The 27,902-nt window shown below is 40.3% G+C and overlaps 6 protein-coding genes across 11 annotated transcripts; 2 read left to right on the forward strand and 4 right to left on the reverse strand.

Annotated features, from left to right (window-relative positions):
- Nucleotides 1–714: 714 nt before the first annotated feature.
- LOC115627712 (zinc finger protein GLIS2 homolog) lies at nt 715–2,110 on the forward strand. Its single transcript, XM_030523461.1, has 2 exons — nt 715–1,208; nt 1,281–2,110. Exons 1-2 carry the CDS (start codon nt 742–744, stop codon nt 2,002–2,004), a joined length of 1,191 nt encoding a protein of 396 aa, XP_030379321.1. The 5' UTR covers nt 715–741; the 3' UTR covers nt 2,005–2,110.
- LOC115626097 (DNA repair protein XRCC2 homolog) lies at nt 1,930–2,902 on the reverse strand. Its single transcript, XM_030521383.1, has one exon. It carries the CDS (start codon nt 2,900–2,902, stop codon nt 2,123–2,125), a length of 780 nt encoding a protein of 259 aa, XP_030377243.1. The 3' UTR covers nt 1,930–2,122.
- An 885-nt stretch (nt 2,903–3,787) lies between these two features.
- Nucleotides 3,788–6,623, reverse strand: LOC115622657. 2 transcript variants are annotated; one of them, XM_030516680.1, is made up of 6 exons: nt 6,524–6,623; nt 6,272–6,417; nt 6,033–6,193; nt 4,290–5,970; nt 4,082–4,221; nt 3,788–4,023 (listed from the first exon to the last, which is right to left on the reverse strand). In XM_030516680.1, exons 2-6 carry the CDS (start codon nt 6,337–6,339, stop codon nt 3,848–3,850), a joined length of 2,226 nt encoding a protein of 741 aa, XP_030372540.1. In that variant the 5' UTR covers nt 6,340–6,417; nt 6,524–6,623; the 3' UTR covers nt 3,788–3,847. The 2 variants fall into 2 exon arrangements, with proteins under 2 accessions (XP_030372540.1, XP_030372531.1); XM_030516671.1 differs by having other exon boundaries at nt 6,272–6,473; nt 6,542–6,590.
- A 669-nt stretch (nt 6,624–7,292) lies between these two features.
- On the reverse strand, nt 7,293–9,249 carry LOC115634805 (DCN1-like protein 3). Its single transcript, XM_030532717.1, has 4 exons — nt 8,483–9,249; nt 8,271–8,396; nt 7,881–8,214; nt 7,293–7,819 (listed from the first exon to the last, which is right to left on the reverse strand). The coding sequence occupies exons 1-4, from the start codon at nt 8,667–8,669 to the stop codon at nt 7,432–7,434; spliced, it is 1,035 nt and encodes a 344-aa protein (XP_030388577.1). The 5' UTR covers nt 8,670–9,249; the 3' UTR covers nt 7,293–7,431.
- On the forward strand, nt 8,860–19,654 carry LOC115634804 (Usher syndrome type-1G protein homolog). Of its 2 annotated transcripts, none has more exons than XM_030532714.1 (6): nt 8,860–8,988; nt 11,114–11,179; nt 11,275–11,418; nt 12,104–12,325; nt 12,386–13,471; nt 19,383–19,654. In XM_030532714.1, exons 2-6 carry the CDS (start codon nt 11,157–11,159, stop codon nt 19,546–19,548), a joined length of 1,641 nt encoding a protein of 546 aa, XP_030388574.1. In that variant the 5' UTR covers nt 8,860–8,988; nt 11,114–11,156; the 3' UTR covers nt 19,549–19,654. The 2 variants fall into 2 exon arrangements, with proteins under 2 accessions (XP_030388574.1, XP_030388575.1); XM_030532715.1 differs by lacking the exon at nt 8,860–8,988 and adding an exon at nt 9,835–9,951.
- LOC115634802 (multidrug resistance protein homolog 49) lies at nt 19,542–26,589 on the reverse strand. Of its 4 annotated transcripts, none has more exons than XM_030532711.1 (9): nt 26,536–26,589; nt 24,105–24,298; nt 23,790–23,983; nt 23,475–23,720; nt 22,369–23,410; nt 21,814–22,297; nt 21,204–21,631; nt 20,528–21,136; nt 19,542–20,398 (listed from the first exon to the last, which is right to left on the reverse strand). In XM_030532711.1, exons 2-9 carry the CDS (start codon nt 24,249–24,251, stop codon nt 19,646–19,648), a joined length of 3,903 nt encoding a protein of 1,300 aa, XP_030388571.1. In that variant the 5' UTR covers nt 24,252–24,298; nt 26,536–26,589; the 3' UTR covers nt 19,542–19,645. The 4 variants fall into 4 exon arrangements, with proteins under 4 accessions (XP_030388571.1, XP_030388573.1, XP_030388570.1 ...); XM_030532713.1 differs by lacking the exon at nt 26,536–26,589 and adding an exon at nt 24,688–24,827 and having other exon boundaries at nt 19,542–20,395; XM_030532710.1 differs by lacking the exon at nt 26,536–26,589 and adding an exon at nt 24,688–24,827.
- Nucleotides 26,590–27,902: the final 1,313 nt, after the last annotated feature.

A 27,902-nucleotide genomic window follows, 5' to 3' on the forward strand; every position in this document is an offset into this window, starting at 1 on the left:
GATTTGGGGGGCCTACGGACCACAAAATAATGATTTTATTTAAATGTGTCTTAATTTTTTCGTGATGACCCTGCGTGTATTTGAAAAACAAAAGTGAAGACTTTCAAATACAAGTATATGTATTTCTGTGCATTCGAATTTTTACAAACTGTTTATAAAAAAGCTCTTAACAAATGGGCGATACCTAAACAAATATTGAGAATTCTTTTTGTTTGGGGCTTTTGAATTAAAATTTACATTAAATTGTGTTAATTGATTTGATATAATTCTACACCAAAAATGTCTCTTCTTGCTTTGATAATTCACCTCGAATTCTCACTTGCATTGAGAGAGAGAGAGTTATAATTATAATTATTAAGTACAATTAACGATTTTTTGGCATGGTATAAACTGTGGCACTTTAGGCATACACACATGGATATATGTATGTACATTCTAAGTATATGTGTAAAAGACACGCGCACGCACCTAACATGCCGTTGTTAGTCTGTGTCTGGTGTTTTGGTTCTGATTATGTGAACCCACTTTCGTTCGCGCACTCTCCCCTGGCCTGTCTGCGAGCTACGCAGCCTTCGCCTGATAAGCGTGCGCAGCTCTCTTATCGCGAATAAACTTTCAATATTACACGAATGCCTGCAGACAAAACGCTCATTCGTTTGAAAATCGCACAAGCGCACGCTTCAATAAATTATATACAAATAAAGAGCTAAATCTTTAACAATTACAACAACAAAACACAACATGGATATAGTACAAAAGTCTTCACTCTATCACACCAGCAGCAGTGGCAGCGGCAGCGAGGTTTACGTGCCACCTGCAGGCTTCTACACGCCTTATAATACGCCGCCATACATAGCACCGTCGTATTGTCAGCCTAGCTGGCTGAGCGAGTCAGCAACACCATCATCTTCTTCACTGCCAATCTCCCTGGACGATGTTCAGCAACAGTTGCAGCAGCAGATGCAGCACGTAAGATTTCCGACGCCACCCAACACTCCACCGCGCGCCGATCACGTAGCCATAGCTGCTGCACCAACGTCCATACCCACACACAGTGCCCGCACCCAGTCCGTCATCATGAAGGTCCACAGTCCGCTGCATGCCTCCGCATCCACGCTGTACACGCTCGACGAAGGCAAGTCATGCAGCAGCAGCAGCGAGTGCGGCACTAGCAGCGACTTCCTCTGTAATTGGCTCGATTGCGGCAGGTAGGTTGGCACTTCCGTTTGCTTATCAGCATGGCGTACTAACTTGGCGCTGTGGTCTCTTTTTCTATACAGTATTTTTGATAGTCTGGAATCGCTTGCGCAACACGTCACCCAACTGCACGCGGTGGCATCCATGTCCGATGGTCTCTACTATTGTCGCTGGCTGGACTGCCAGCGTAGCGAGCGCGGCTTCAATGCTCGCTACAAGATGCTTGTTCATGTGCGTACGCATACCAAGGAAAAGCCTCATCGTTGCCATTTATGCGAGAAGTCCTTTTCGCGTGCTGAAAACCTCAAGATCCACATACGCTCCCATTCGGGTGAAAAGCCCTACAGATGCACCTTCGAAGGTTGTCAAAAGGCCTACTCAAATTCATCAGATCGTTTCAAGCACACGCGCACGCACTCCATGGAGAAACCATATATGTGCAAGATAGCTGGCTGTCAGAAGCGCTACACAGATCCCTCATCATTACGCAAGCATGTGAAGACGTTTAAGCACAGCATCCAAATGATGGCCAGTCAGCCGCCTCTCAGTGTGAGTGTTCATCAGCCCGCTTTTCATTTGGACGCGAGTGAACCGTCCTACACGCTTTGTCTGCCTGCTGTCAGCGGAGAAGCACCCGCTCGATACTACCTGGACATGTCCGAAGAAATGGCAGCCACTGATTACACATTGGGGTCCAAGCTGAATGCGGACTCCCGCTACTGGCGTGCACCACCGCACGGGTATCTGCATGGTGACGACTTCGCCATGGTGGACTCGCCGTTAGATTTACGAGTGAATCGAAGCTGAAAGTGGCGCCACAATGCGTGTACGCACTATCCCTCTAGTCCACATGCCATCTAGTCCTTTTAGGTTTACCCATTAGTGTTTAATAAATAATATCGTTTATTGCCTACATCGAAGTTTCTTAACTCACATCCAAAAAGTTCACGCCATCATCGTCTATAACAATTGGCTGATCGTTCAAGGTGCGTTGGTTATCGGGCAACAGTTTCAGTTGTATTTTGTGGTCTACTTTTATTTGAATGGCTAACTGCGTCCCTGTAGTCGCCTTCTGCTCCGCGAAACTCTGATCCAAGGTGTACATGCAGCAGACATTATGCTTGTTGCAGATCTGACTCAAACGGGAAAGCCACTGCATATAGTAGCTGTGTTTGCGCATACGCTTCTCTCGCACATCCAGCCAATAGAACTCGCAAAGCGTATCGACAGCTATTAGAGCCACACCCTCGTTCTCTGCAAGCAAATGATCCAACATTACCAGAGCCAGCTCCAGTTCCTCAGAAGAATAGCAATTGAGGATTTTTATAGCTTTTAGGCATTCATTAGCTGCTTTGTTCAGTTCATCAGCTGAATGAAGATGATCCGTAGCCGTTTCTTTCATCATGTCCAGGAAACGTCTCTTAAACAACGGCCCAGACAACTTGTGGCTCAGATTTAGCAGTATGACGTCACAGCCCTTGCCATCAAATGAGCTGGGCAGCGCACAACGTGCCATTAACTCCATCAGTAGAAAACTTTTGCCCGTGTCTGTTTTGCCCGATATTTCAACCAAAGCTTTTGCAGCAGGTCCTTCTTGGAAAATCCGCGGGCTTAATCCAGAAATGCGTGGACGTTTTTCCCCGCGCTGCTGCAGCACGAATTCGGACAGTTTCTGGACCCTGTTAACGCGCCCCATGCCCAGCATTTTGTAATTTAATAATATTAACTACAAGCCAGTTAATTAAAATAAAGATTAATAGTGTTGATAATTCCCGCTCAATTGTTTTAAAATATCGATACCTTATGCAGTGTTGTAAAAGCCAAGCCATAGATGATAGTCGCCCGCCAATTTTAAATTAGTGTTACTTTATTAAATGCTACACGAATTTTTACAGTTTATATTATTTTTTGAATGCATTTAGAATTCAATGCATTATTAATTGTATTATTAGAATCAATTTTAAATATGTTCATTTTAGCGGAATGTTAGTCAATCTACTTCCCCGCGCATATTATACAAACAACAAGAACAAATAAATTAAAAAGGAGAAACCTTTACACGTACTGAAAATATATATCATATGTATGTAGGTACTTGTTAAAAGCTGAAACTTAATGAGTCGGAAACAAATGTTTCCAACGTATAAATAATGCACAAAATTCATTTTTCTGTATAAGGTATAAGGAAACAATGATGTTCTTTTTAGTTTTATAGCTGTTGAGCATACTGGACAGCTAATTAACGATGGTTAAGAGTGCGTTCGAAAAAAAGGTTACGAAAAACTGTTGGAATACATATTCTTAAACAAAATTTATGTCCAACAAGGAAGAGTTCCTTTGAACGCAATGCTTGGTACATATACGAATATATGTATACAAATATGGACATAACATTTTTTATAATTTAAGGAAGAGTTCCTTTGAACGCAATGCTTGGTACATATACGAATATATGTATACAAATATGGACATAACATTTTTTATAATTTAAGGAGCTACGACAAACAGAACAAGTAACATTGCCTGCAGTCTTGTGGCTCTAATACATACACATAGTACATTATAAATAAATATATGAGTTTTAAACCCACATAAGCCACATCCTATTTATATTAATATTGGGCCACCACAAACGAACCTAAAAACGAGCTTATGCTCTAAAGAATCTTACAACTCTTACAACATATTGTCGACAAATTGGACACTCGGGGCACTGCTTGCCACAGCTGGTACATGTGGCCATATGTCCGCACTCCAAAAATACGCACTCAATGGGCGCATCCATGCATATTTTACAAAGCTCATCAGTAGGAAGTTTCTCAACGGCTGGAAAAAGCGTAGTTTTCTGATATTAGATCACTTGAAGAGTTTTGAAGATACTCACCTGGTGTTGAGTGCATATTCTTCCATAGTCTGGTCACGCGATCCAGCAGTTCCTGTTTTTCGCAGCAGCCTTTGTAGTCAACACGATGCAACATTAGCACCTCTTTTAATTGTTTCACCGTTAAATTCTCCAAGTCTTTTCTGTGATATATTAAAAGAAACAAAACGGTTTGATTTGCAAATGCATAAATGTACTTGACCTGACTTACATATCCTCAAAGTCTTGCAAGTTAATAAAGCGCGAGTCTATGCAAGCTGAAGGCTCAAAACCCAGTGGCGCTGCATACACATGTATGCCCTCATCATCATCCCAATGCGAATCATCGTTTGTCGGCGAAAATTCAATCGTGGGCGTTATCGGCATGCCGAGGGCACTGCCCCTGGCACCCGCACCGCTTCCTGCGACGCTATCAATCTCCACACTTAGCGGCGACAGCGCGTGACTTTCAGCATCCGAGCAGTCAACAGATTTCGTACGCTGTTCCAAGTAGCAAAGAAATTCCTGCAGTTCGCGCTTAATATCCTCCTCCGACATTTGTGAACTCTCCAAATGCCGTCGCATGCGCTCTACATGACGCTTGATGCTAGTTTTATTTTTACCACAGCGCTGACAGCTATTTCGATTTTCCTGTGTCTCAGCAAGAGTTCCCGCCTCTGGCTGTTCACTCAACGTGGCCAAAACGATATTCTGGATAGCGACGGGCGACTCATCATCGCTGGAATGATGCCGACGATTCAAGCATCCATCGGATCGACGTCTGATCACCTTTTTTGTGCGTCCATGCGGTGCGTCGGCATATGATGATTGTTGGTATACTGACCCACTCGGTACATTGCGTTGTTCGATATTTAGCGTCTGTGTTGAAGTCTGTCCCTGCTCTCCAGCGCGTACTGTCACCTCTAATATTTCCTCTGGGCCATTTTCCGTTGGTATATTCAGGCTCAGATGGGGAGCGTCTGCAGCTGCTGCCGAAGTATCAATATGCTCGTTCCGACCGACCTCGAGCACTTGCCACTGATCCAAGTTGCTGCTGTTCGTATCTGTTGCCGCCTTGCTTTCATCGGAAATGCCACCAATAGCACCTAGTTCTTCAAAGCTGGATTGCGATGAAACATCGGCACCACATGCGTCCACTTTAGAGCTTAGGGAGCCATGTTTGGAATAGCCTGGACTAGTGTTGGTTGTCGTTGTGGTCGATGGTCCCAGGCCAGCTGAATTTGGCTCCGCCGGAGGTTTACTGAGGCTTACCTGACCACTGTTGTCCGTTTTGAGCGACAAGCGCTCGCTGAAAGTGGCAATGATTTCATCATCTGAGCACTCGCAATCTGATCCATCCAAATCGTTATTTTTATGCTTAGCTGCCTCCGCACCATTATGAGTTGTTGTGGCAGGATTCCCACTAGTGGCTGCTTGTGCTGTCGTTGGCGACGTTAAGGTATTTGGTGTTGCTGCTGCACTAGAGGTCGTGGGGGTGTTGCTGCTGCTGTTGCTTAAATCACTAACATGCACATGAACACGTTCAGCCGAGGTGTTACTAACAGGTGCAGCGAAAAACGATGTATTAGTAGCACTGGCATAAGTTGGAATCTCACGCGTAGAGACACGAGGCTGTTCAAATATATGCGAAGGTCCATTGTCGTTGGAGGTATGACGACTGTTTGCACGGCTATTGCCTTCCGCTTTCGACGTCGGCTTTGTGTCGAAAGACGCAAAGGAATCACTTAAATTGTCGCTCAGGTTGGTGAAGAAATTTTGGCACGTCTGTTTCAGGTTGTCAATGGGATTGGATTGACCCCGACCGGGACTATTCGGGGAATTGGGGGAACAAAAACTGTCACGATCTATTTGGGCGACATGATTCATCACGAGCCCGACTAGTTCTTCTTTTTCTGCAATATCAAAATCAAGTTCATAAATCGGTTTGTTTTTAAGTAAATAACAGAGTACCTACCCAAACAGCCCTCCGTAGAAATGTGTTTGGACTGTAGGAAGAATATTAAATCCTTCGGTTTCAGTTTCAACAAATCGGTTCGCAACAGGGGTCTTTTGGCAAATATTGCACATCTCTGACATCGCTTCGTTGCAGTGAGGCAATTGTTGCAGTAGTAACGCCTAGATATTGACGAGTGATCGTTATTTAAGATTCGTTGTGTATTATATTTTAAAATATCATGGTGAAAGTGAACTTACCTGCAATCGAAGCAGCTGCGCTTACGGCGAAATACCGTAAATTCCACACGACACGTCTCACAAGGCATGGTAAAAGACCCCCCTTTCGTGCGCCTTTTCGTTCGACCCTGCTATCCTTGTCCTTCGTTCCTACGCAGTAAACATTGCTGTTCAATTTCAAATTAATGAATCACCTCAAACTAGCATGCTGCATTGACGTAAGCTGCAGCGTGGAAACGGATAAGATAATGCATATCGAAGATAAGAACTTACATCGATCTACAATACAACCTCAACAAAAACTACTTATGTATCCTTGCCCCTTTACATCAAACTGCTTTCAACTAAACTATACAAGCTGCTGAGGCTGCAATATCCAACATGTTCACAATAGCACATTCACAATAAAAACCATGGCCGAAAACCAAAAATCCATTATGTAGAATGGGTAGCATTGAAGATAGGTAGCACTCCTCCAGAAGAGATAAATAACTGAGAATTGAATTTTAACGACCCCCTCTCAGATCCAATGCAGGCAGGATTAAAGTTTTATAGTTCAGGCGTGTTCACATAATTTTTGTTTTTACATTTATTTAATACACATCCACTACTTAAGATTAGGCATGTAACTATGTATATGCATATTATAAGTTAGGTGCATTAAAAGGTTGCAGTTTTCTTTTAAATAATACATTTTTTAATTGCTAAATATTATAAGATTTGCGATCATTAAAAATACTTTTTTATAGATACTAAGTAAATTATGTATATACACATGCGTTTTTATATGATTGAGCTTTCAGAAATTCTTGTGGATAAGTCTTTAATTAAATAAACAAATGCGACCGTTGCTCCTGTTACGGGAAAAATATTTGTAAGTAAATTATTTGCTTTGTTTGCTGGTTACTCTTTCTTTTGCAAGTTAAGCACATGCTTTGCGATGAATCATTTAGCAGCGCCAGCACCGCATCGTACGGCCGCCTTTTTTGCGGCGTCAGAGTGGCTACAATCGATTTAGTAGACATATATGTGAACATATGTATATAGCTAACAGCGAGCAAGCAAGCAAATAAATATTGAAGTTGAAATGTACAATTTGTTTAAAATCTATTGGCGAGTTGAAAGTTGCTTGACCTCTACTTCTACGTGCATTCTGCGCTGACTACGTGCTCAATTTAATACTATGACACATGGCTTGGATCGCCGCCACCTTTGACATGGGCCTGTAATGGGTCGTCATTATTGTTGTCGTCGTCATGCATTGCTGTAGGTGCAATCGATTCAGTTGCAGTTTTCCCTTCCAGCGCTCGAGACTTCTCATAGTCGACGAAGTCGTCGAATAGACTTGGCCACGCCTCGGTATCGTCGTAATTGTCTATATCACATTGTTCTGTAAAATTGAGGTACATGTTCCATGTATCCTTCGGTATGCGGCGTATATTTGGATGCTTTTCGAGAAAGTGTATCCAGTTTGAAAAGAGATCAGGCGTTTGAACAGTGAACACCAATTTCCACAGATCGATGGCCATGTCGAGCGAAAGTACACGCTGATCTGGCTCCAGACCAAAACTGTAAATGCAATTTTTCATAATTTAGCAACAATTGATATAAAATATTAATGATGACTTACCGAAAGGTAAAGCGGTAGAGTTGCTTGAACATTTCTGTGTCCACCCTCAACATTTCTATTGTTTGCTCAAGCCTAATGCGTATTGTTGCAATCGTGTCGGCGCGCATCTTATGCAATCCATCGATAAACTCTGTTTTGGTAAAACGACACATTTGCGATGCATCCAAACACCAGGCGAGAACCAGAATAGCGAATTCATCGGGCTGATAGTTCAAATCATTGCACAAACGTTCAATGCCCTCAGGGAGTATCATATCCTCATCAACAGGATCTTTGTACACATCGAACAGCCTATTGAGGGTTTGATGTGACACCTCCATTGATTCTTTGACCGCTACAAATTAGGATTGTTAGCTTAATAACATAAATACTACAAGAAATTGTCCTTACCACTTGTTATTATATCACTCATTGTTGGTGCACTTCCATTAAGCAAACCAATAGGCTTAAAACTATTACGCTTAGTATCACAATTTGATTTGAGTGGACTTCTTGTAGAAAGCAATTCGTCAGTTTCTGCAGCAAAACAAATGAACAATGAGAATTTGGCATTAAAACCCCCGGCCTTAGTGATCAAATGTAAGTTGGCTACTACTACTAACCTCGTGGCCTGTCGTAAATGGCGCAGCGATCATTCGCATTGACAACTCTTGTTCCGTAGCAGTTGTTGTCAATACTTGTGGCAGCTTGGCAGGCGTGGTTGGAGTGAGAGGCGTATGCGTTAGGAGACGACGATGTTGGCAACGAATTTTCGGTAGACGTTTGGAAGCATTTCAAGCAATTGCCCATAATTGACACTATTTAAAAATGTTGCTCCTGTGAGCTGTTGCTGTGTTGCTTCCCCACACGTTCCTTAATATCTTTTACTAAATGTTCTATACATATACACACATACATACATATGTATATCGTTCTATATGTATTTCCGAAGAGTTGACACTTCCGCTGCACTGACTGGCAGAAACAGCACGAATCGTTGTCAGATTGGATGGCTGTTAGACTGTTACTAAGTAAAGCGATGGCTGCGGGGTTTGGCACTATTTTTACTGGAATCTGCATGAATCGAACAACTCCAACTGATGTGACGCATAGACGAACTAAACATATGGTAAGGACTCCTTGTTGTACCCTGCTGGTGTTGTTATTTTGGTACTTCCTACGCAAACGCACTCATGCAACCTCTCATATACGTATATATGTATGTACATACATATACACAGTAACGTAGACACACACAGCTACTACTACAGTAGTAGTCCACCAACGTGTGTGAGCTTGTATATGTTATTTTAGTTTTTACATTTTCATCTGCTCCACTGCACTACCCATATTTAGTTCACACTATTGAAAATAATTATTTGGAATTTAAATATGTCTAAATAGCAATGGCAAACGTTGTTTTTCCGTTCAGAGTATGCTTCTTCGTGCTCCTGTAGCAGTGTGTGTCGATACTTGTATGTATTATCGTTTATCGAGTGTACGTACGCAATCGAAACAATATCGTTTTAATTTAAAGAGCTGCATGTTGAAATTAAATAATTGAAAAAAAATGTTAATATTTACTTTTACCGTTTATGCTTAGGTTTCTTTGGCATATACGCGATTTATGTTTGACATTTTCAAACGATATATTAATTTCTTTTCGATGACTTGGCACCTCTACCCTAATTACGCGCGCTCTCTTGTTGGCCATAACAACGAGCAATTGCTCATTCCCGGTTTTAAACCAACTCCAACCAACTTCAGTTACCAAGAAGCACTCGACGCGATAATTTGTGTGTTTCAGCTCTTCTAGTGATCGTTGGAAGTTTTCGCAAAATAAGCAAAAGAAAGCCGTCAACTTTTGTCGTTGTGTTTGTCTCAAAAAGAAAAGTGTTAAGCTGTTCACTGGGAAATTTTTATTTTTTATTTAACGTAAAAAAGACGCGTATGAAATTCGGCAAGATTTTAGAAGCCCCTTTGTAGTCATCAACAGTTAAGGTTGAGTGACCCAACTTGGCTTTTTCGTTTTTTTTTTATTGTTTTGACAATTGCGACCAAACAAAAAAGGTTGAGTGAACTTGTAAGCTAGGTAATGAAATTTTCTAACCATGCTTATGCGGTTGTGTGTGTTTATATGTTGTGCATGAATTCCGAAACGTACGCAAGTGCGCTTTCCACATCATTGTTATTACATTCATCGTGTGAATGAATGATCGTACATTTTTTAAAGGAAAAGTTGCACATCATTTTCTTGTGGTCAGTTTCATTTTTGTTCTTATTGGAGTTGTGTTATACTTAATATGCGAGTTTGTTGGGGTGGGTTCATTGCTTAACGGAAAAGATAATTCTAAATAAGTTTTTATTTGTTCAATGTATATAAGTAGTTTCCTAAATAATGCAAAATATATGGATTTGGCGCTTTGTATTCAGTCGTCGTGCTCTATAAGTACATTGATTCGGCCATTTGGGACATCTTTTTGGGTAAAAGAAGCATGGTGTCGAGATAGCTTGCGAGCTCGTTAGCGTTGACATCATTCAAAATATCTACATGCATTGGTGTAGAACGGTTGTAATTCTTGGGGCTTTTGTCCAAATACCCATAGATATTTGCAAACGAATGCCCATCATCTGTATCTCCATTCGCAGACGGACACTCGACTACAAAACTCGTGAAATCGTAGGGATCCAGCTCATTGGAACACGGGCCAGTTCTCTTGGTTATCCAAGATACGTCCTCGTCATCTATCAGGTTGCATTGTAACCATTGGCGCCCCATATTTTTTACTTTATTCTGCAAGCTTTGCAAGACTGGCTGCTTCAAAATAATTCTGGGCTTCATTGGCTGCACTTTAACGCGCAAAGCACTCTCGTCTTTCAAGTTCTCGACATCGACCGAACTTTGCAGCTGCGTTTCGTCTGCCATAGAGAGTTGCTTAATGTCTCCTTTAAGTGGCGCAAGGCTCGTACTTAAAGTACAGCTACAATAGTGGGAAAAGAACGGATTCCGATCGACGGAAAGGACACCTTGCTCTTCACTGATTTTTAGATTACTCAACTGAACATTCAGCTCTTTAACAGACATAGTTATAATAATTGGAATTAGAATGTTGATGTGTATGTGTAGATGTTTATGTGCAAAATGAAATTTTAACTAATATTTGAAAGTATATTGGCATGTAATACCCATGTTGTCTGTTTGTTACAATAAGTAGTATTAATTTGATTTGACATTCTTTCCACTTTTAACATAGTTTATGGAAATCAAGTAACTGGCAGATAAAAACAGCAACAACAATGTCTTCGGATCGTTTTCACAAGTGAGTACATGCAATTAATTTTATTCTATCTTATCTGCATTCGGTTGCACACAAAAAACAGAAACTCATTTAGATATCAAATTTGTTTGCATTAGAGCTGCTAAAGATGGCTTGCTCGATGTGCTCAAAGAAGCTACCCGCAAGGATACGAATGCCAAGGACGATGACGCAATGACGCCCGTTATGTGGGCTGCATTCGAGGGACGTCTGGATGCCCTTCGTTTGCTCTGTGGCAGAGGGTTAGTAGGCATCCCACTCTCAACATTTTCGTTTTCTTACAATTAAGGAGACAGCTTATTCATGTTTTATCTTAGCTTAGGAAATGTCCGATTAGGTTTTTTTTTCAATGTAAAAAGTCCTGCGTTTATACATTTTCATATGTACATATACAAGTATGATAAAGAATCGAACCATCTTAATTTTCAATATATGAATATCAAAGTAAATCTGATTAAAAAATTCCTATTGTTATTTTAGAGTTTTAATGAACTCAGAAGGTGTGCCAGACTAAGATAGGATTTATTTTTTTCAAAACAACTCATACCCATCCTTAAAAGCAATCATCAATTTAGTGATAAGATGAGAAAAATACTAAAAATTCGGCTATATAGAAGTCAAAAATGTAGAGAAAAATTGCTTGTGTCCAGATGTTGCTTGAGACAATAACAATCTTTAACTTCAAAATATAGTTTATAATTACTCTTTTGATATAAATTTGATTAAGGTTTTCTAATATGTTTATTAATTATTAAAAACGTATTTCAAGCATTTCCAATGAGCTCCTCAGATTATTTCCAACATATCTTACAAGGTAGAGATAGGGCACTAAATGCTTACAGTACAGCCTTGCTTTTAAATGCTCTCCGAAATTCAAAGGCAGTTTTATAGTTTGGGTTGGATAGTAATTTTCCGTTTGCTTTATAGGGGCGATCCCGATAAATGCGATCAGTTTGGAAATTCTGCACTGCATTTGGCAGCTGCCAAGGGCCACTTACATTGTGTCGATTTTCTCGTTAAATTTGGTGTCAACATCTATGCCTTGGATATAGATAAGCATACGGCAAAGGATTTGGCAGCTATAAATAATCGCGACGAGATTTTGCGCTACTTGGATACAGCTGCAGCCCAATTTGAGGCAACGGAAAAGTGAGTTAAAGACTCGTAAGACCGACAACTGAATAATTAATGAATTTATTTGTTTCACAGAAAAAAGTCGAAGGCCTTAAAGGAGTTAGCTGAGAAAAATTGTGAGAAACGAGTGCGTGAATACATGAAGCGCCAGCAACTGCAACAGCAGCGCCAAGAGCACGAATATTGCGACCTAAAGCCACCGAATATATCCACCTATGGCATAAGCAAGTCCAGCAATATGCTGTCCACTTTAAAGCAGAAAATATGGTCCAGCCAGGGCAATCTGAATAAAACACCACGGGAACAACTACCCGCCCCGGCAAAGAGTGGTGCCAGGTTCAGTGACCTGGTTGGTGCTGGTGGCAACGGTGGCACCAGCAGCAGCGGTGGCTCCACTATAGCGAGTCGGTCAGGTGCTTGTGGCATGCACAAGATGCAGCAGCAACTGCAGAAACCACAGCATGGTAAGGCTTGTCCGCATGCCTCAGATAACGGCGCATTCAAGGTGCGTGAAACGGAGGCGGATGGGAAACGGACAATAACGTCGCTTACGGGACTACAGCGTGACTCCGAAGTGCTATATGTGGGCACATTTAGCTCCACGGAGGACGGCAATGGCAAGCGTGGCAAAATTAGCGACGTCTTCGAAGTAGAAGAGACCTGCAGCGATTCCGAACGCAATGGCGGCCGAATAGGCTACAATACGTCCCTGGCACGCTCATTCTCCCAACCCGACATACTGGGTGATTCGCGAGAGACGGGCGAACTGAACGAGGACTTGACGCTGCAAAGACCTGTTGGCCTTTTCGATAGACCCACTATGTTGGGCAGCATTGCATTTCGGCGTTCGGTAACGGCGGCCCTAAGTCAGCTGCATACTGACTCAACGGATACAATATCCACCTCAACAGCCGCCACAGCCCGGCTTCGCAACACGATGGTGGGGCGTGGTAGCAGTAGTGGCAGCAACAATACCAATAGCCACAACAAGACTCGTTCGGGTGCTGGCAAGGCACGCTTGTACCTGAATCTGTCCGATGACACAGACTCGGAAGATGGCAATGATGTTTACAGCGACGACGATGAGGACGATCAGGAGAGCTCGGGAGGCGCCTTGCAGCGTTTTCTTGCTGTTTGGGCCTTGGAGGAATATTTGCCAGTGTGAGTACTCTTATAGTAGCATATTAGTTGTCACTTTCAAATGGTTAACAAACGTTTCTTAATTTTAAAGTAAAGCTACAAAAATTATTATTAATTCATTTATTTGATTTTCTTGGTTTTTGATGCTGACGTGGCTTCACTTAGGTGCCTCGTAGGAGAAGCGCAGAGGAGGGCAGACTTTTGAATTTAATTTCAAAAAATGTTATTTATTTATTTGATTTTTTGGACTTTTGATGCTGACGTGGCTTCGCTTAGGTGCCTCGTATGAGAAGCGCAGAGAAGGGCAGTCTTTTGAATTTAATTTCCAAAAACTATTATTTATTTAGTTGATTTTCTGGGTTCTTGCTGCTGACGTGGCTTTGCTTAGGTGCCTCGTATGAGAAGCGCAGAGGAGGGCAGTCTTTTGAATTTAATTTCCAAAAACTATTATTTATTTAGTTGATTTTCTGGGTTCTTGCTGCTGACGTGGCTTTGCTTAGGTGCCTCGTATGAGAAGCGCAGAGGAGGGCAGTCTTTTGAATTTAATTTCCAAAAATTATTACTTATTTATTTAATTTTCTGGGCTTTTGATGCTGCCGTAGCTTCGCTTAGGTGCCTCGTATGAGAAGCGCAGAGGAGGGCAGTCTTTTAAATTTAATTAACAAAAATTATTATTTATTTATTTAATTTTCTGGGCTTTTGATGCTGCCGTAGCTTCGCTTAGGTGCCTCGTATGAGAAGCGCAGAGAAGGGCAGTCTTTTGAATTTAATTTCCAAAAACTATTATTTATTTAGTTGATTTTCTGGGTTCTTGCTGCTGACGTGGCTTTGCTTAGGTGCCTCGTATGAGAAGCGCAGAGGAGGGCAGTCTTTTGAATTTAATTTCCAAAAATTATTACTTATTTATTTAATTTTCTGGGCTTTTGATGCTGCCGTAGCTTCGCTTAGGTGCCTCGTATGAGAAGCGCAGAGGAGGGCAGTCTTTTAAATTTAATTAACAAAAATTATTATTTATTTATTTAATTTTCTGGGCTTTTGATGCTGCCGTAGCTTCGCTTAGGTGCCTCGTATGAGAAGCGCAGAGGAGGGCAGTCTTTTAAATTTAATTTGCAAGAATAATTACTTATTTATTTATTTGATTTAAATAAATAATAATTATTATTTATTTGATTTTCTGGGTTCTTGATGCTGCCGTGGCTTCGCTTAGGTGCCTCGTATGAGAAGCGCAGAGGAGGGCAGTCTTTTGAATTTAATTTCCAAAAATTATTACTTATTTATTTGATTTTCTTGGTTTTTGATGCTGACGTGGCTTCACTTAGGTGCCTCGTATGAGAAGCGCAGAGGGCAGTCTTTTAAATTTAATTAACAAAAATTATTATTTATTTATTTAATTTTCTGGGCTTTTGATGCTGCCGTAGCTTCGCTTAGGTGCCTCGTATGAGAAGCGCAGAGGAGGGCAGTCTTTTAAATTTAATTTGCAAGAATAATTACTTATTTATTTATTTGATTTAAATAAATAATAATTATTATTTATTTGATTTTCTGGGTTCTTGATGCTGCCGTGGCTTCGCTTAGGTGCCTCGTATGAGAAGCAAAGAGGAGGGCAGACTTTTGAATTTAATTTCCAAAAATTATTATTTATTTATTTCATTTTCTGGGTTCTTGATGCTGACGTGGCTTTGCTTAGGTGCCTCGTATGAGAAGCGCAGAGGAGGGCACTCTTTTGAATTTAATTTCCAAAAATAATTACTTATTTATTTATTTGATTTAAATAAATAATAATTATTATTTATTTGATTTTCTTGGTTTTTGATGCTGACGTGGCTTCGCTTAGGTGCCTCGTATGAGAAACGCAGAGGAGGGCAGTCTTTTAAATTTAATTTGCAAGAATAATTACTTATTTATTTATTTGATTTAAATAAATAATAATTATTATTTATTTGATTTTCTGGGTTCTTGATGCTGCCGTGGCTTCGCTTAGGTGCCTCGTATGAGAAGCGAAGAGGAGGGCAGACTTTTGAATTTAATTTCCAAAAACTATTATTTATTTAGTTGATTTTCTGGGATTTTGATGCTGAGGTGGCTTCGCTTAGGTGCCTCGTATGAGAAGCGCAGAGGAGGGCAGACTTTTGAATTTAATTTCCAAAAATAATTACTTATTTATTTATTTGATTTAAATAAATAATAATTATTATTTATTTGATTTTCTTGGTTGATGCTGACGTGGCTTCGCTTAGGTGCCTCGTATGAGAAGCGCAGAGAAGGGCAGTCTTTTTAATTTAATTTCCAAAAATAATTACTTATTTATTTATTTGATTTAAATAAATAATAATTATTATTTATTTGATTTTCTGGGTTCTTGATGCTGACGTGGCTTTGCTTAGGTGCCTCGTATGAGAAGCGCAGAGGAGGGCACTCTTTTGAATTTAATTTCCAAAAACTATTATTTATTTAGTTGATTTTCTGGGTTCTTGCTGCTGACGTGGCTTTGCTTAGGTGCCTCGTATGAGAAGCGCAGAGGAGGGCAGTCTTTTGAATTTAATTTCCAAAAATTATTACTTATTTATTTAATTTTCTGGGCTTTTGATGCTGCCGTAGCTTCGCTTAGGTGCCTCGTATGAGAAGCGCAGAGGAGGGCAGTCTTTTAAATTTAATTAACAAAAATTATTATTTATTTATTTAATTTTCTGGGCTTTTGATGCTGCCGTAGCTTCGCTTAGGTGCCTCGTATGAGAAGCGCAGAGGAGGGCAGTCTTTTAAATTTAATTTGCAAGAATAATTACTTATTTATTTATTTGATTTAAATAAATAATAATTATTATTTATTTGATTTTCTGGGTTCTTGATGCTGCCGTGGCTTCGCTTAGGTGCCTCGTATGAGAAGCGCAGAGGAGGGCAGTCTTTTGAATTTAATTTCCAAAAATTATTACTTATTTATTTGATTTTCTTGGTTTTTGATGCTGACGTGGCTTCACTTAGGTGCCTCGTATGAGAAGCGCAGAGGGCAGTCTTTTAAATTTAATTAACAAAAATTATTATTTATTTATTTAATTTTCTGGGCTTTTGATGCTGCCGTAGCTTCGCTTAGGTGCCTCGTATGAGAAGCGCAGAGGAGGGCAGTCTTTTAAATTTAATTTGCAAGAATAATTACTTATTTATTTATTTGATTTAAATAAATAATAATTATTATTTATTTGATTTTCTGGGTTCTTGATGCTGCCGTGGCTTCGCTTAGGTGCCTCGTATGAGAAGCAAAGAGGAGGGCAGACTTTTGAATTTAATTTCCAAAAATTATTATTTATTTATTTCATTTTCTGGGTTCTTGATGCTGACGTGGCTTTGCTTAGGTGCCTCGTATGAGAAGCGCAGAGGAGGGCACTCTTTTGAATTTAATTTCCAAAAATAATTACTTATTTATTTATTTGATTTAAATAAATAATAATTATTATTTATTTGATTTTCTTGGTTTTTGATGCTGACGTGGCTTCGCTTAGGTGCCTCGTATGAGAAACGCAGAGGAGGGCAGTCTTTTAAATTTAATTTGCAAGAATAATTACTTATTTATTTATTTGATTTAAATAAATAATAATTATTATTTATTTGATTTTCTGGGTTCTTGATGCTGCCGTGGCTTCGCTTAGGTGCCTCGTATGAGAAGCGAAGAGGAGGGCAGACTTTTGAATTTAATTTCCAAAAACTATTATTTATTTAGTTGATTTTCTGGGATTTTGATGCTGAGGTGGCTTCGCTTAGGTGCCTCGTATGAGAAGCGCAGAGGAGGGCAGACTTTTGAATTTAATTTCCAAAAATAATTACTTATTTATTTATTTGATTTAAATAAATAATAATTATTATTTATTTGATTTTCTTGGTTGATGCTGACGTGGCTTCGCTTAGGTGCCTCGTATGAGAAGCGCAGAGAAGGGCAGTCTTTTTAATTTAATTTCCAAAAATAATTACTTATTTATTTATTTGATTTAAATAAATAATAATTATTATTTATTTGATTTTCTGGGTTCTTGATGCTGACGTGGCTTTGCTTAGGTGCCTCGTATGAGAAGCGCAGAGGAGGGCACTCTTTTGAATTTAATTTCCAAAAATAATTACTTATTTATTTATTTGATTTAAATAAATAATAATTATTATTTATTTGATTTTCTTGGTTTTTGATGCTGACGTGGCTTCGCTTAGGTGCCTCGTATGAGAAGCGCAGAGGAGGGCAGTCTTTTAAATTTAATTAACAAAAATTATTATTTATTTATTTCATTTTCTGGGTTCTTGATGCTGACGTGGCTTTGCTTAGGTGCCTCGTATGAGAAGCGCAGAGGAGGACAGTCTTTTTAATTTAATTTCCAAAAATATTTACTTATTTATTTATTTGATTTAAATAAATAATAATTATTATTTATTTGATTTTCTGGGTTCTTGATGCTGCCGTGGCTTCGCTTAGGTGCCTCGTATGAGAAGCGCAGAGGAGGGCAGACTTTTGAATTTAATTTCCAAAAACTATTATTTATTTATTTCATTTTCTGGGTTCTTGATGCTGACGTGGCTTTGCTTAGGTGCCTCGTATGAGAAGCGCAGAGGAGGGCAGTCTTTTCAATTTAATTTCCAAAAATAATTACTTAATTATTTATTTGATTTAAATAAATAATAATTATTATTTATTTGATTTTCTTGGTTTTTGATGCTGACGTGGCTTCGCTTAGGTGCCTCGTATGAGAAGCGCAGAGGAGGGCAGTCTTTTCAATTTAATTTCCAAAAATAATTACTTAATTATTTATTTGATTTAAATAAATAATAATTATTATTTATTTGATTTTCTTGGTTTTTGATGCTGACGTGGCTTCGCTTAGGTGCCTCGTATGAGAAGCGCAGAGGAGGGCAGTCTTTTCAATTTAATTTCCAAAAATAATTACTTAATTATTTATTTGATTTAAATAAATAATAATTATTATTTATTTGATTTTCTTGGTTTTTGATGCTGACGTGGCTTCGCTTAGGTGCCTCGTATGAGAAGCGCAGAGGAGGGCAATCTTTTATTTGATTATTTGATTTGATTATTTGATTTGATCGTATGAGAAGCGCAGAGGAGGGCAGTCTTTTTAATTTAATTTCCAAAAATAATTACTTATTTATTTATTTGATTTAAATAATAATTAATTTTTATTTGATTTTCTTGGTTTTTGATGCTGACGTGGCTTCGCTTAGGTGCCTCGTATGAGAAGCGCAGAGGAGGGCACTCTTTTAAATTTAATTTCCAAAAACTATTATTTATTTATTTAATTTTCTTGGTTTTTGATGCTGACGTGGCTTCGCTTAGGTGCCTCGTATGAGAAGCGCAGAGGAGGGCAGTCTTTTGAATTTAATTTCCAAAAATGATTACTTATTTATTTATTTGATTTAAATAAATAATAGTTATTATTTATTTGATTTTCCCGGCTTTTGATACTGACGTGGCTTCGATTAGGTGCCTCGTGTACTTTGAAATATCCCTCCCTCCCCCCTCTCGCATATAATCACAGATTTTCCAAAACTGCCGTATTTCTTGGAATTTGCAACTAATAATGATAGGCCGATTTAACAAGAAGTTATAGCCATATATGTCATCTGTGACCAAGAACTACCCCACGATATTGTTGTTGTTGCTGTTTTGCTTTTGAGCTTTTATAAAAAACTGACAAATACTGAACTTCGTTGAGATATCGATCGATACTATGGCATCTAATCGGGTAATATTCTTGTTCTGCATACGGATAGTATTTGTAAACCAAGTGTGATATCCCTAGCCCAGATCTATCGTCTCGGCGAAAATACATGTTGCATACATCCATACTTTCTTGTATACTCTTGTTTGTAAATGATTTCGGTTCAGTACACCTTAATTATTTATGATTTTCCGCATTAAGTGTTTAATAAGCCTCTACTTTAGTTTTCAGAAGCAAGAAATAGACCTGGACACTCTGATGCTCCTAACGGAGGCTGATCTGAAAACGCTCGCCCTTCCTCTGGGGCCCTTTCGAAAGCTAACGTATGCTATACAGGAACGTCGTAATGCCCTTGCCAATCCCGGACCCATGCTGGACAGTCGTTTATAATTGAAGCAACACATCTGCAGCTACATGGCATTTAATGTTTAAGAATTTTCGCTATGTACAATACAAAAGACAAATATACATTCATTGGACAATGAAACTAATCAGCCACCTGTTGTAGTTGATAGAGCTCGGCATAGATGCCATTCATGCTTATGAGTTCGTCATGCGTACCCTGTTCCACTACAATGCCCTTTCTGAGCACACATATCAGATCTGCATCCCGCACAGTGGTGAGCCGATGAGCAATGGTGAGACAGGTGCGACCTGATCGAGCAACATCCAATGCCTCTTGCACAACCTTCTCGCTCTCTAGGTCCAACGCCGATGTTGCTTCGTCCAGAATCAGGATCTTGGGATTACGCACTAGGGCACGAGCGATGGCGACACGTTGCTTTTGACCGCCCGATAGCTGAGCACCCTTGCTACCCAGACTGGTGTCATAGCCCTGCGGCAAGGTTATAATAAAGTTATGTATGTTGGCTTTCCTTGCAGCCTCCATGATTTCGGACATGGGTATATCATCGCGGAAGTTATTGCCGTACGCAATATTCTCAGCAATGGTCCGGTCGAAGAGCACGGGCTCTTGCGATACAAGGCCCATTTTGGAGCGCAAGGTGTCGAACGAAAAGTCTGTGGTTGGCACACCGCTGAGATTAACGCTGCCGCCAGTCGGATCGTAAAACCGGAGCAGCAACTGTACACAGGTAGACTTGCCGGAGCCAGAGGGGCCCACCAGCGCCACCGTAGTGCCCTTTTTAATGGTTAGATTGAGATTTCGCAATATGGTCGTGCCTTTCCGGGTGGGATACTCAAATTCGACGTGCTCGTATGTTATGTCTCCTTCGGACTTCTGTTGAAAGTAACAAATTAGTATGTATACGTATCTATTATTGAATCCGTGTATAAAAGAGCAGTAACAAGTTTTGACCGAAAATCTAGGTGTGTGTAATCAGATATTTTATACCTGTTTCCAACTTACCTCGGCTGTGTTATAGGGCTTATCGGCAGGGTTGTGCACCGTTGATTTACGTTCAAAGAGCTTCATTAGGCGACCAGCTGACATGATGCCCTCGTTGACATTAGGCGCATAGGCCAAGGCCTGACCCAGCATCCAAGAACCAAAAATTAGCGCCTCTGATACTTTGATGATGTCCTCGTAGGGCATTTCATTCTTAGCGACAAGCGTTCCACCATAATACAAAGACAGGCCGTAGGCCAGGAAGGGAGATGCCTGTCCCAAGCCAAAAACAAGTCCTCGGTAGCGCACCTTACGGCGACAAGCTTCCTCCATCTGATCGATTCGGTCAGTATAGCGCTTAATGACATCACTCTCCTGGCCCAGACTTGCCACCGTTCGTATGTTGGCAATAGCCTCAACGGCCACTTGCGAGGCATGCTCGATGGCTTCCCTCTCGGCTCGGGCACTGGACTCGACAAAGCGCGATTCCAAGAATATGGTGAAGCACACTACGGGTATAGTGACGAGGGTAAGCAGGGTCATTTTCCAAGAGAAAATGAAGGCTATAATCATGCCAACGATTACCGTAGCCGCTGCCTGTACCATAATCCCAATGCGCGCTCCAGTGGCCTGTGGGAGGAGTGGACCAGCCATGAAACACTTTCCTTTTGACATGAGATTACAAGCTTCCACTCACCCCCTGAACGCTGGAGCAATCGGTGGCCAAACGGGCACATAGTGCGCCCACCGAGTTCTTTGGATCATCGAAATACGCCACTTCCTGTGAGATTATCGTCTTAAAGGCCGTCTTTCTCAGCCGGGATGTCATCTTTACGCCAGCTGTGTTAAACATATATGTCTGAGCCAACACTCCCAATCCAGCCAAGAGTCCAATGCCAACAAACACCAGCGCCAACTTGTTTGCACTAGACCGAACATAATCAGCATCTTCGTCGGACATAATGCCGAAGAAATTGCCGAAGAATACGGCCCATATTGGAAAGGTCGCGCCCAGAGCAACGGCAGCAATGCAACCACAGAGTAAATAAGGCCATTCCGGAGCATTTAGTCTCAGCAGCTGACGAAAGGTGATATTATACTTCTCCTTCTTCTGCTTATAGCGGTCTACAATATAATAAATAGTATACTTAGTATAATCAGAATGCACGAGGCCCTAAAGCTTAGATTTTCATTTAGAAATGAAAACCCTAAGCGGCTCAGGTGTTGCGCCTTTTAGAGAATTTCAACAGACACTACAATTTTGCAAAACAGTGTTTCCTTGTTCGTTGTGTTTAGTTTATACTTACGTCTTGATCCCTCGGCCGTATCTATTTTTTGATGGTACACATCTGCATCGTCGTCCTCCGAGGAAGATTCATAAGGCTTGGGTGTTCTGCTATCGAGACTAGGACGTATTGTCTCAGGGTCTTCAACGTCCTCAGTAGCCTCTTTACGCTTCGTAATATTTACTAGCTGGTTGTAAAATCCACCCTTGGCCATTAGTTCCTCATGTGTGCCCTGTTCCACCACCACACCGTCCTTGACAAACACAATTTTGTCCGCGTTAGTCACCGTTGAAAGGCGATGCGATACCACAAGGGTTGTTCGTCCCTGACTCGCCACCTCGAGTGCGTCTTGCACGCGCTTCTCGGACGTTGGGTCGAGTGCGGAGGTTGCCTCGTCGAGCAACAAAATTCGTGGATTGCGCACCAATGCCCGAGCTATGGCAATTCTCTGTTTCTGGCCGCCCGACATTTGTGCCCCTCGTTCGCCCACCAATGTGTCGTAGCCCTTTGATAACAAAAAAAAAAAAAACGTAAGCAACAGAAACTGGAGACTATGTGCTTCGATTGAAAACCCACCTTTGGCAGCCTGACAATAAAATCATGACAATTCGCAGTTTTCGCAGCTCTTTCGATGTCTTCTTGAGTTGCCTGCGTATAGCCGTAGCGTATATTTTCCCGGATTGTGGTCGCAAACAGCACCGGCTCCTGGCCCACAACCCCAATCTGGGCTCGCAGCCAGTTAACGTTGAGTGTGCGCAAATCCTGGCCATCCAGCTGTACGCTACCGTCTAAAGGATCGTAAAAGCGTTGCATAAGCTGCAGCAATGTACTCTTGCCACATCCGGAAGCGCCCACAAATGCCACCGTCTTGCCTGCCTCTATATCCAGTGATAGCCCTCGAAGTATTTCAATGTCTGGTCGTGCAGGATATCGGAAGGTGATATCTTTAAACTGAATATTCCCAGTTATATCCTCCGGCTTCTTGCCATGCTCGTCCAATGGATCGATTTTTGACTGACGATCGATGACGGCGAAGACGCTTTGAGCTGCACCTCGAGCCCCTGCAAACGCCTCTACATGGGGCGATGAGAATCCCACATTCTGGGCACCCATAATGATACCAAAGAGCACAATGACCAGCACAGCGGGTGTATAGGTGCGCACCTCCTCGCCCCGATCGTCAAGAATCAATGTGATGCCATACCACATGGCTAGGCCATTGCAGGCGAAGATAATGAACCACATGACGGCTGATCCGATGCCAGAGTAAAGGCCCTTCTTTCGGCCTGTTTCTTCAGCCGGCCCCAAAAGCTTAGAGAACCGCTCTGTCTCCTTTCGTTCGCCACTGAAGGCGAAAACTGTACGTATCCCGGAGAAGACTTCCTCAGCCACTGAACCAGCACCTGAATAGGACTTGAGCTCCTTTTCGGTCAGAGAACTTTGTATCTTGGCCACCATCGCCGTCGAAACAATGATGAACGGACAGCAGGTGAGCACCACAAGCGTGAGCTTCCAGCCGTAGAAGAATGACGCCACAATGGCTAACACGAATGTCATAATCAAAAATGTGAATATGGTGACCTTCTCGCCAATGCCCTCCTTCATTTTATCCAGATCCCTGAGAAAAAGTTGCATCAATAAATAAATTGTACTTGTAGAAAGTTCTTGGGCTGAACACGTACTCTGCAACTTTGCTCGCGAAATTCGTGGACGAATTGGTGTCATACCAAGACATTTCCTGACGTAAAACGGCCCTCAGAAAGACTTTCCGTATGCGTCCAATTTGCTTGAGGGCTATGCGATTTACTATATCCACAGCCATAGCTATGAAGACCAGTAGTAATATCGCACCTGCCAGACTTCCTAGCCCATAGGCAATTGAATCATCGACTATGGCCGCATTATTCTCCTCCTTCGTGGCATTGGTTCTACAAGTATAGAGTGTATGTAAATATTTCAAAATTTATTCAATATCTGAGCTGATTTATTCCACTCACAGCACTTTCCCCCCTCCAAACAGGGCAAGTATGAATGTGGGCGACGAAGTTCCCACGCCCCCCGTGCGATCTATAAGCAGGGAAGAGAACTCTCCGTATATCACAACAGAGTAGGGTATAAACACAGCCGCAATTGTGGCCAGTATTACGGCCAATATGATTAGCAGTCGTTCTCCGCCAGTTGAGTAGCGATACTGTTTAAGAAAAGAGCATTCGATTGAGTTGTGAATTATTTCAGATCCGAATATTTAGTTTAATGTAAATTAAATTATTAAATTGTAAAGCAACTAACTAACTCTAATGTGATTTACTAACCAATTGAAAATAGCTGATCCTTTTGGCGTGCTCTTCTTGATTACTGTCTACTGCCGCCTGCACCTGAAAGTCATCTAAGCCGGGCAGCGTGTGGGATTTCCTCTTCCGTACCGAATGCGGTGATAATCTGAGCTGATTTTTAACCATTTTGATTTCGATATTTTGTACTTTCGTCTAGAGATCTTTCTGCGTAGCTGTAAAAAGTACATGAAAATATAACCTACTTATTAATTTGATGTTAGTCGCGGAAGGAAGGGTATTGTTTTGATATATGATATTTATAGATGAAAGAATTGCTGTTAAAATGAATATAATAATTCCAGCATTCACATTGCGCTTTTTCCCAAGCCGCTCTCAAAAGGCGATTTCAAACTGCAATTTCGATGAATTGAAACAAAGTCGCACACTTTGTCGGGCATCCATATATAAATAAATTAAGAGCAATTCGAAAGTAGAATGTTTCTTAATTATTCGCGCGATAAGAGTTGACATTTAATCTTTTGCCGCTTTAGATCTGAGTGCATGCTTTTGGACAGATACTTGGCACGGGAGCAATAAACCATTTAAGCACTGGTAAACAAACCGTATATAAGTATAGAATTCTAGTGTAGCACGTTTCTATGGTTTCCGATCACGCGAAACGTTTCGCATTAGCTGCGCTCCTAATGCGATTTCACAGTTTGGCCAACAATTCCGCAGACCTGTACGTCCACATCTCGCAACTGCGCGATTTCAACTGACTGAATTGTGGACATTGGGCCTCTAACGATAGCTCGGTAGATGCCGACACTCGACTAGCGACAATCGGGAAAATTCCTAGCTAAGAACACTCGCCGCTCAATTGAGGCAATAAAAATGTTTGTATAATATTAATCGGCAATGTTAATTACCGCACTCACTAAATGCTTCTCGCGTCTAGAGAGTCCGCCAGCGAGTTTGGCGAAAACAAATCCAAGAAGTTGCACAGTCACAGCCGCCTGGACACCCACCCACTGATAAACACATGTATATAAGTATATAGTATAGCACGATGATATGGCGAGGACAATCGTCTGAACAGATTAGATAGCCATTCTCGAAATGCACAGATAAAGTTTGTTTATAAAATCTTAGAAACGTGGCATTGCCTTTGAACAATAAGCTGTCAGACTGTCTCAGTATATACCCGTGAGTACGCCGGATTTTCCAAGATCCAGTTAGTCGTTAGTAATGTCATTAGTTATGCGTTTCAACATTCGACTGACTGACTGAATTAAACTTGGCATTTCCCCGTGCATAAGTGAGGCTTGTGGGGGATCTTAACACTCGGAGGCGGCGTATTACAAATGCATTCGAAGCATACGAATATTACATCTTGTTTCTTGTAAATTACGTGATTCCACATACTATGTACTCGTATTGGCAGTTATGATGAAATTGAAATTGAAATACAGACTGTGCTTCGGTTTTACAATTCGCTTATCAAAGTTTTTGTTATTATTTGTCCATAAAATTTCAAAAATAGGTGAGACTGCAGAGCTATATACTTATTTGTATTGTATGTTGTTAATCGTGTTGTTCTACTCAACGAGTTTCGGTTATCAGTTCATTTAACTTAACTAATTGCCGAAGAAATTAGTTTATATTCTGATCCAATTGACAACAAACCTCTAGTTACTAAAACAATTAAAAAGAAGGTTGAGAATTTTAGGTTTGATTATCGTAACTCTACGAATGAGTCTACTAGGTAGACAAAAAAACTATTTCAACTGGAAGCAGCATGTTTTCGACCAACAATCAATATTTTTTGCTATCCATTTTCCAGATCTACTGAATTTTTTAAAAGAATTTGTAGCCAATCATTTTTGTTAAGTAAAGTTACTTTAACACCTTAACAATACGGGTTGGCAAATACAAAATAACCCAACCTCGAGCACTTAGTAAAGTTATTATTTTTATATATTCAGAAAAATGATGGCATACCCCCGAACTATCGAGGCTTTGTGTTATATTAAAATTTCAAAAAATGTTTAATTATAATAACAACTATATTACTTTTTCCATTAACAGCTACAATTTTGTATATCCTGTACCCGAAGGTTAAAAATGTATTGTTTGTAACAAGGAGAAGGACCATCTTTAAAGTATATATATATTCATTTATTGACAATAGTAGTATAAATTTATCTATATGTCCGTCTGTCCCTCTGTCTGTTTGTCTGGATGAATATCTGAACTTTGGTAAGCAAAATAAGTTTTATTTTTTCCCCATTTTCCCTGTTACAGAAGTTTATCTCTAAAATTCCAAATCGACATACTATATATTCGGATATATATTTACTGAGTCAGCAGACATAGACTGTCAGATGAAAATACTTTATAGCATGTAATACGATCTAAGAATGCTAGGCAGGCGAACATTCTATATTCGATTCTATATTTTTTTACTTACCCAGGCTCTACGAAAATAAAGCAAGACCATATAGTTTCATAAAACTTTAAAGCCATCAGTTTTTGAAAATAATCTGGAGCTTATGTTTATAATTCTAGCCTTCGCCTGCATAAAATAATGCATTCAGTTGTCACAAAAAATTTGTTTTGGGTATCCAAGAATTAAAAATCGGAAGGTGTTATAGAAATAATAAATTAAAACTAAAAGCACACTACGTTCGAAATATTCTTTCATTTCCACTGCCAATTATGAAAAGCCTTGGATTGTTGTTATTGTTGGGAAAGCAAAAAGCAGCAAAAACAAAACTTCAAAACATTTTATTAATACCTGATTATACGAGTATGTGTGAGTGCATACATACATATGTACTATATAGTAAGTAGTACTCGTTGTAAAGTTACGTTCCCCAATAGTAAAAAGAATATAGACCTTATCGTTTGATGGCGCATTCTAATCGCGTTGCCCAATAAAAAACGCTCTTGTATTTGCTTTAATATGATAACCGAAACACGTTTTATTGACCCTTAAATAGAATTTGCTTACATTACGGGTTTATTGTAGTAACATTCTACGACACACCCATGGATGCAATATTCACGGATAAAAAGATCACCTACAGACTCCAATGCCTTTATTTGTGCGAAAGCCAGTAAAGTGGCATACCCTTTCATTTCGTCATTTCGTTAGAGCGTATTTCGGGGAAACTTCTTTAATGTAGCGATGTGAAAATTACTGACAAACATATATAACTAGCGTCCTGCCACTGCTTTGCACGGCTATTTTTACAAAAATTTTAAAAATTATACCTTTTATAACACACACACACACACCAGGGCGTAGGAGCTTCAGGAGCTCCGAACCGTGATAAGTCAACATACAGTAAAACATTGCTTTCGAATGTCGATCCCTACCGCCTTGAGACTACCGGAAATTGAAGCCATATAAATGATCCAATGGGATCTGCGGTATCCTCATTATATGAGCTAGTAATAGTTGCCTCATTTTAATTGTCCTGCAATTCCTTAATAAGAAACCTCGCCCCATTGCACATGCTTGGAAGGCTTTAATTTCTCAAAATCATAATTGTAATTCCGAATTTTACCGTCAATTCATGTGGCGGCAGTCCAGAAGGGCTTAGTGAATTTAAATGTCTTCAATATTAATCGCGGTGTCGATCGATTTGTAGTTTTTTATTTGGCTGGGGGCTTTTGAATAATATTGCTTTAATATTTAAAGTGACAATGTTGCGAGGATGATTATGAACTAACAGCTTTCTATTCAGGAGTTTTTTAAGGTAATTTTTGTACACCTTTGGTTACATTATTGGCGTTTTAGTAAGGATTCCATTCTTTTTTGCACATATAATA

Source organism: Scaptodrosophila lebanonensis, unplaced genomic scaffold (assembly GCF_003285725.1).
Source record: "Scaptodrosophila lebanonensis strain 11010-0011.00,11010-0021.00 unplaced genomic scaffold, SlebRS2 tig00000001-arrow-pilon, whole genome shotgun sequence".
In the NCBI taxonomy this organism is placed as follows: Eukaryota; Metazoa; Arthropoda; class Insecta; order Diptera; family Drosophilidae; genus Scaptodrosophila; species Scaptodrosophila lebanonensis.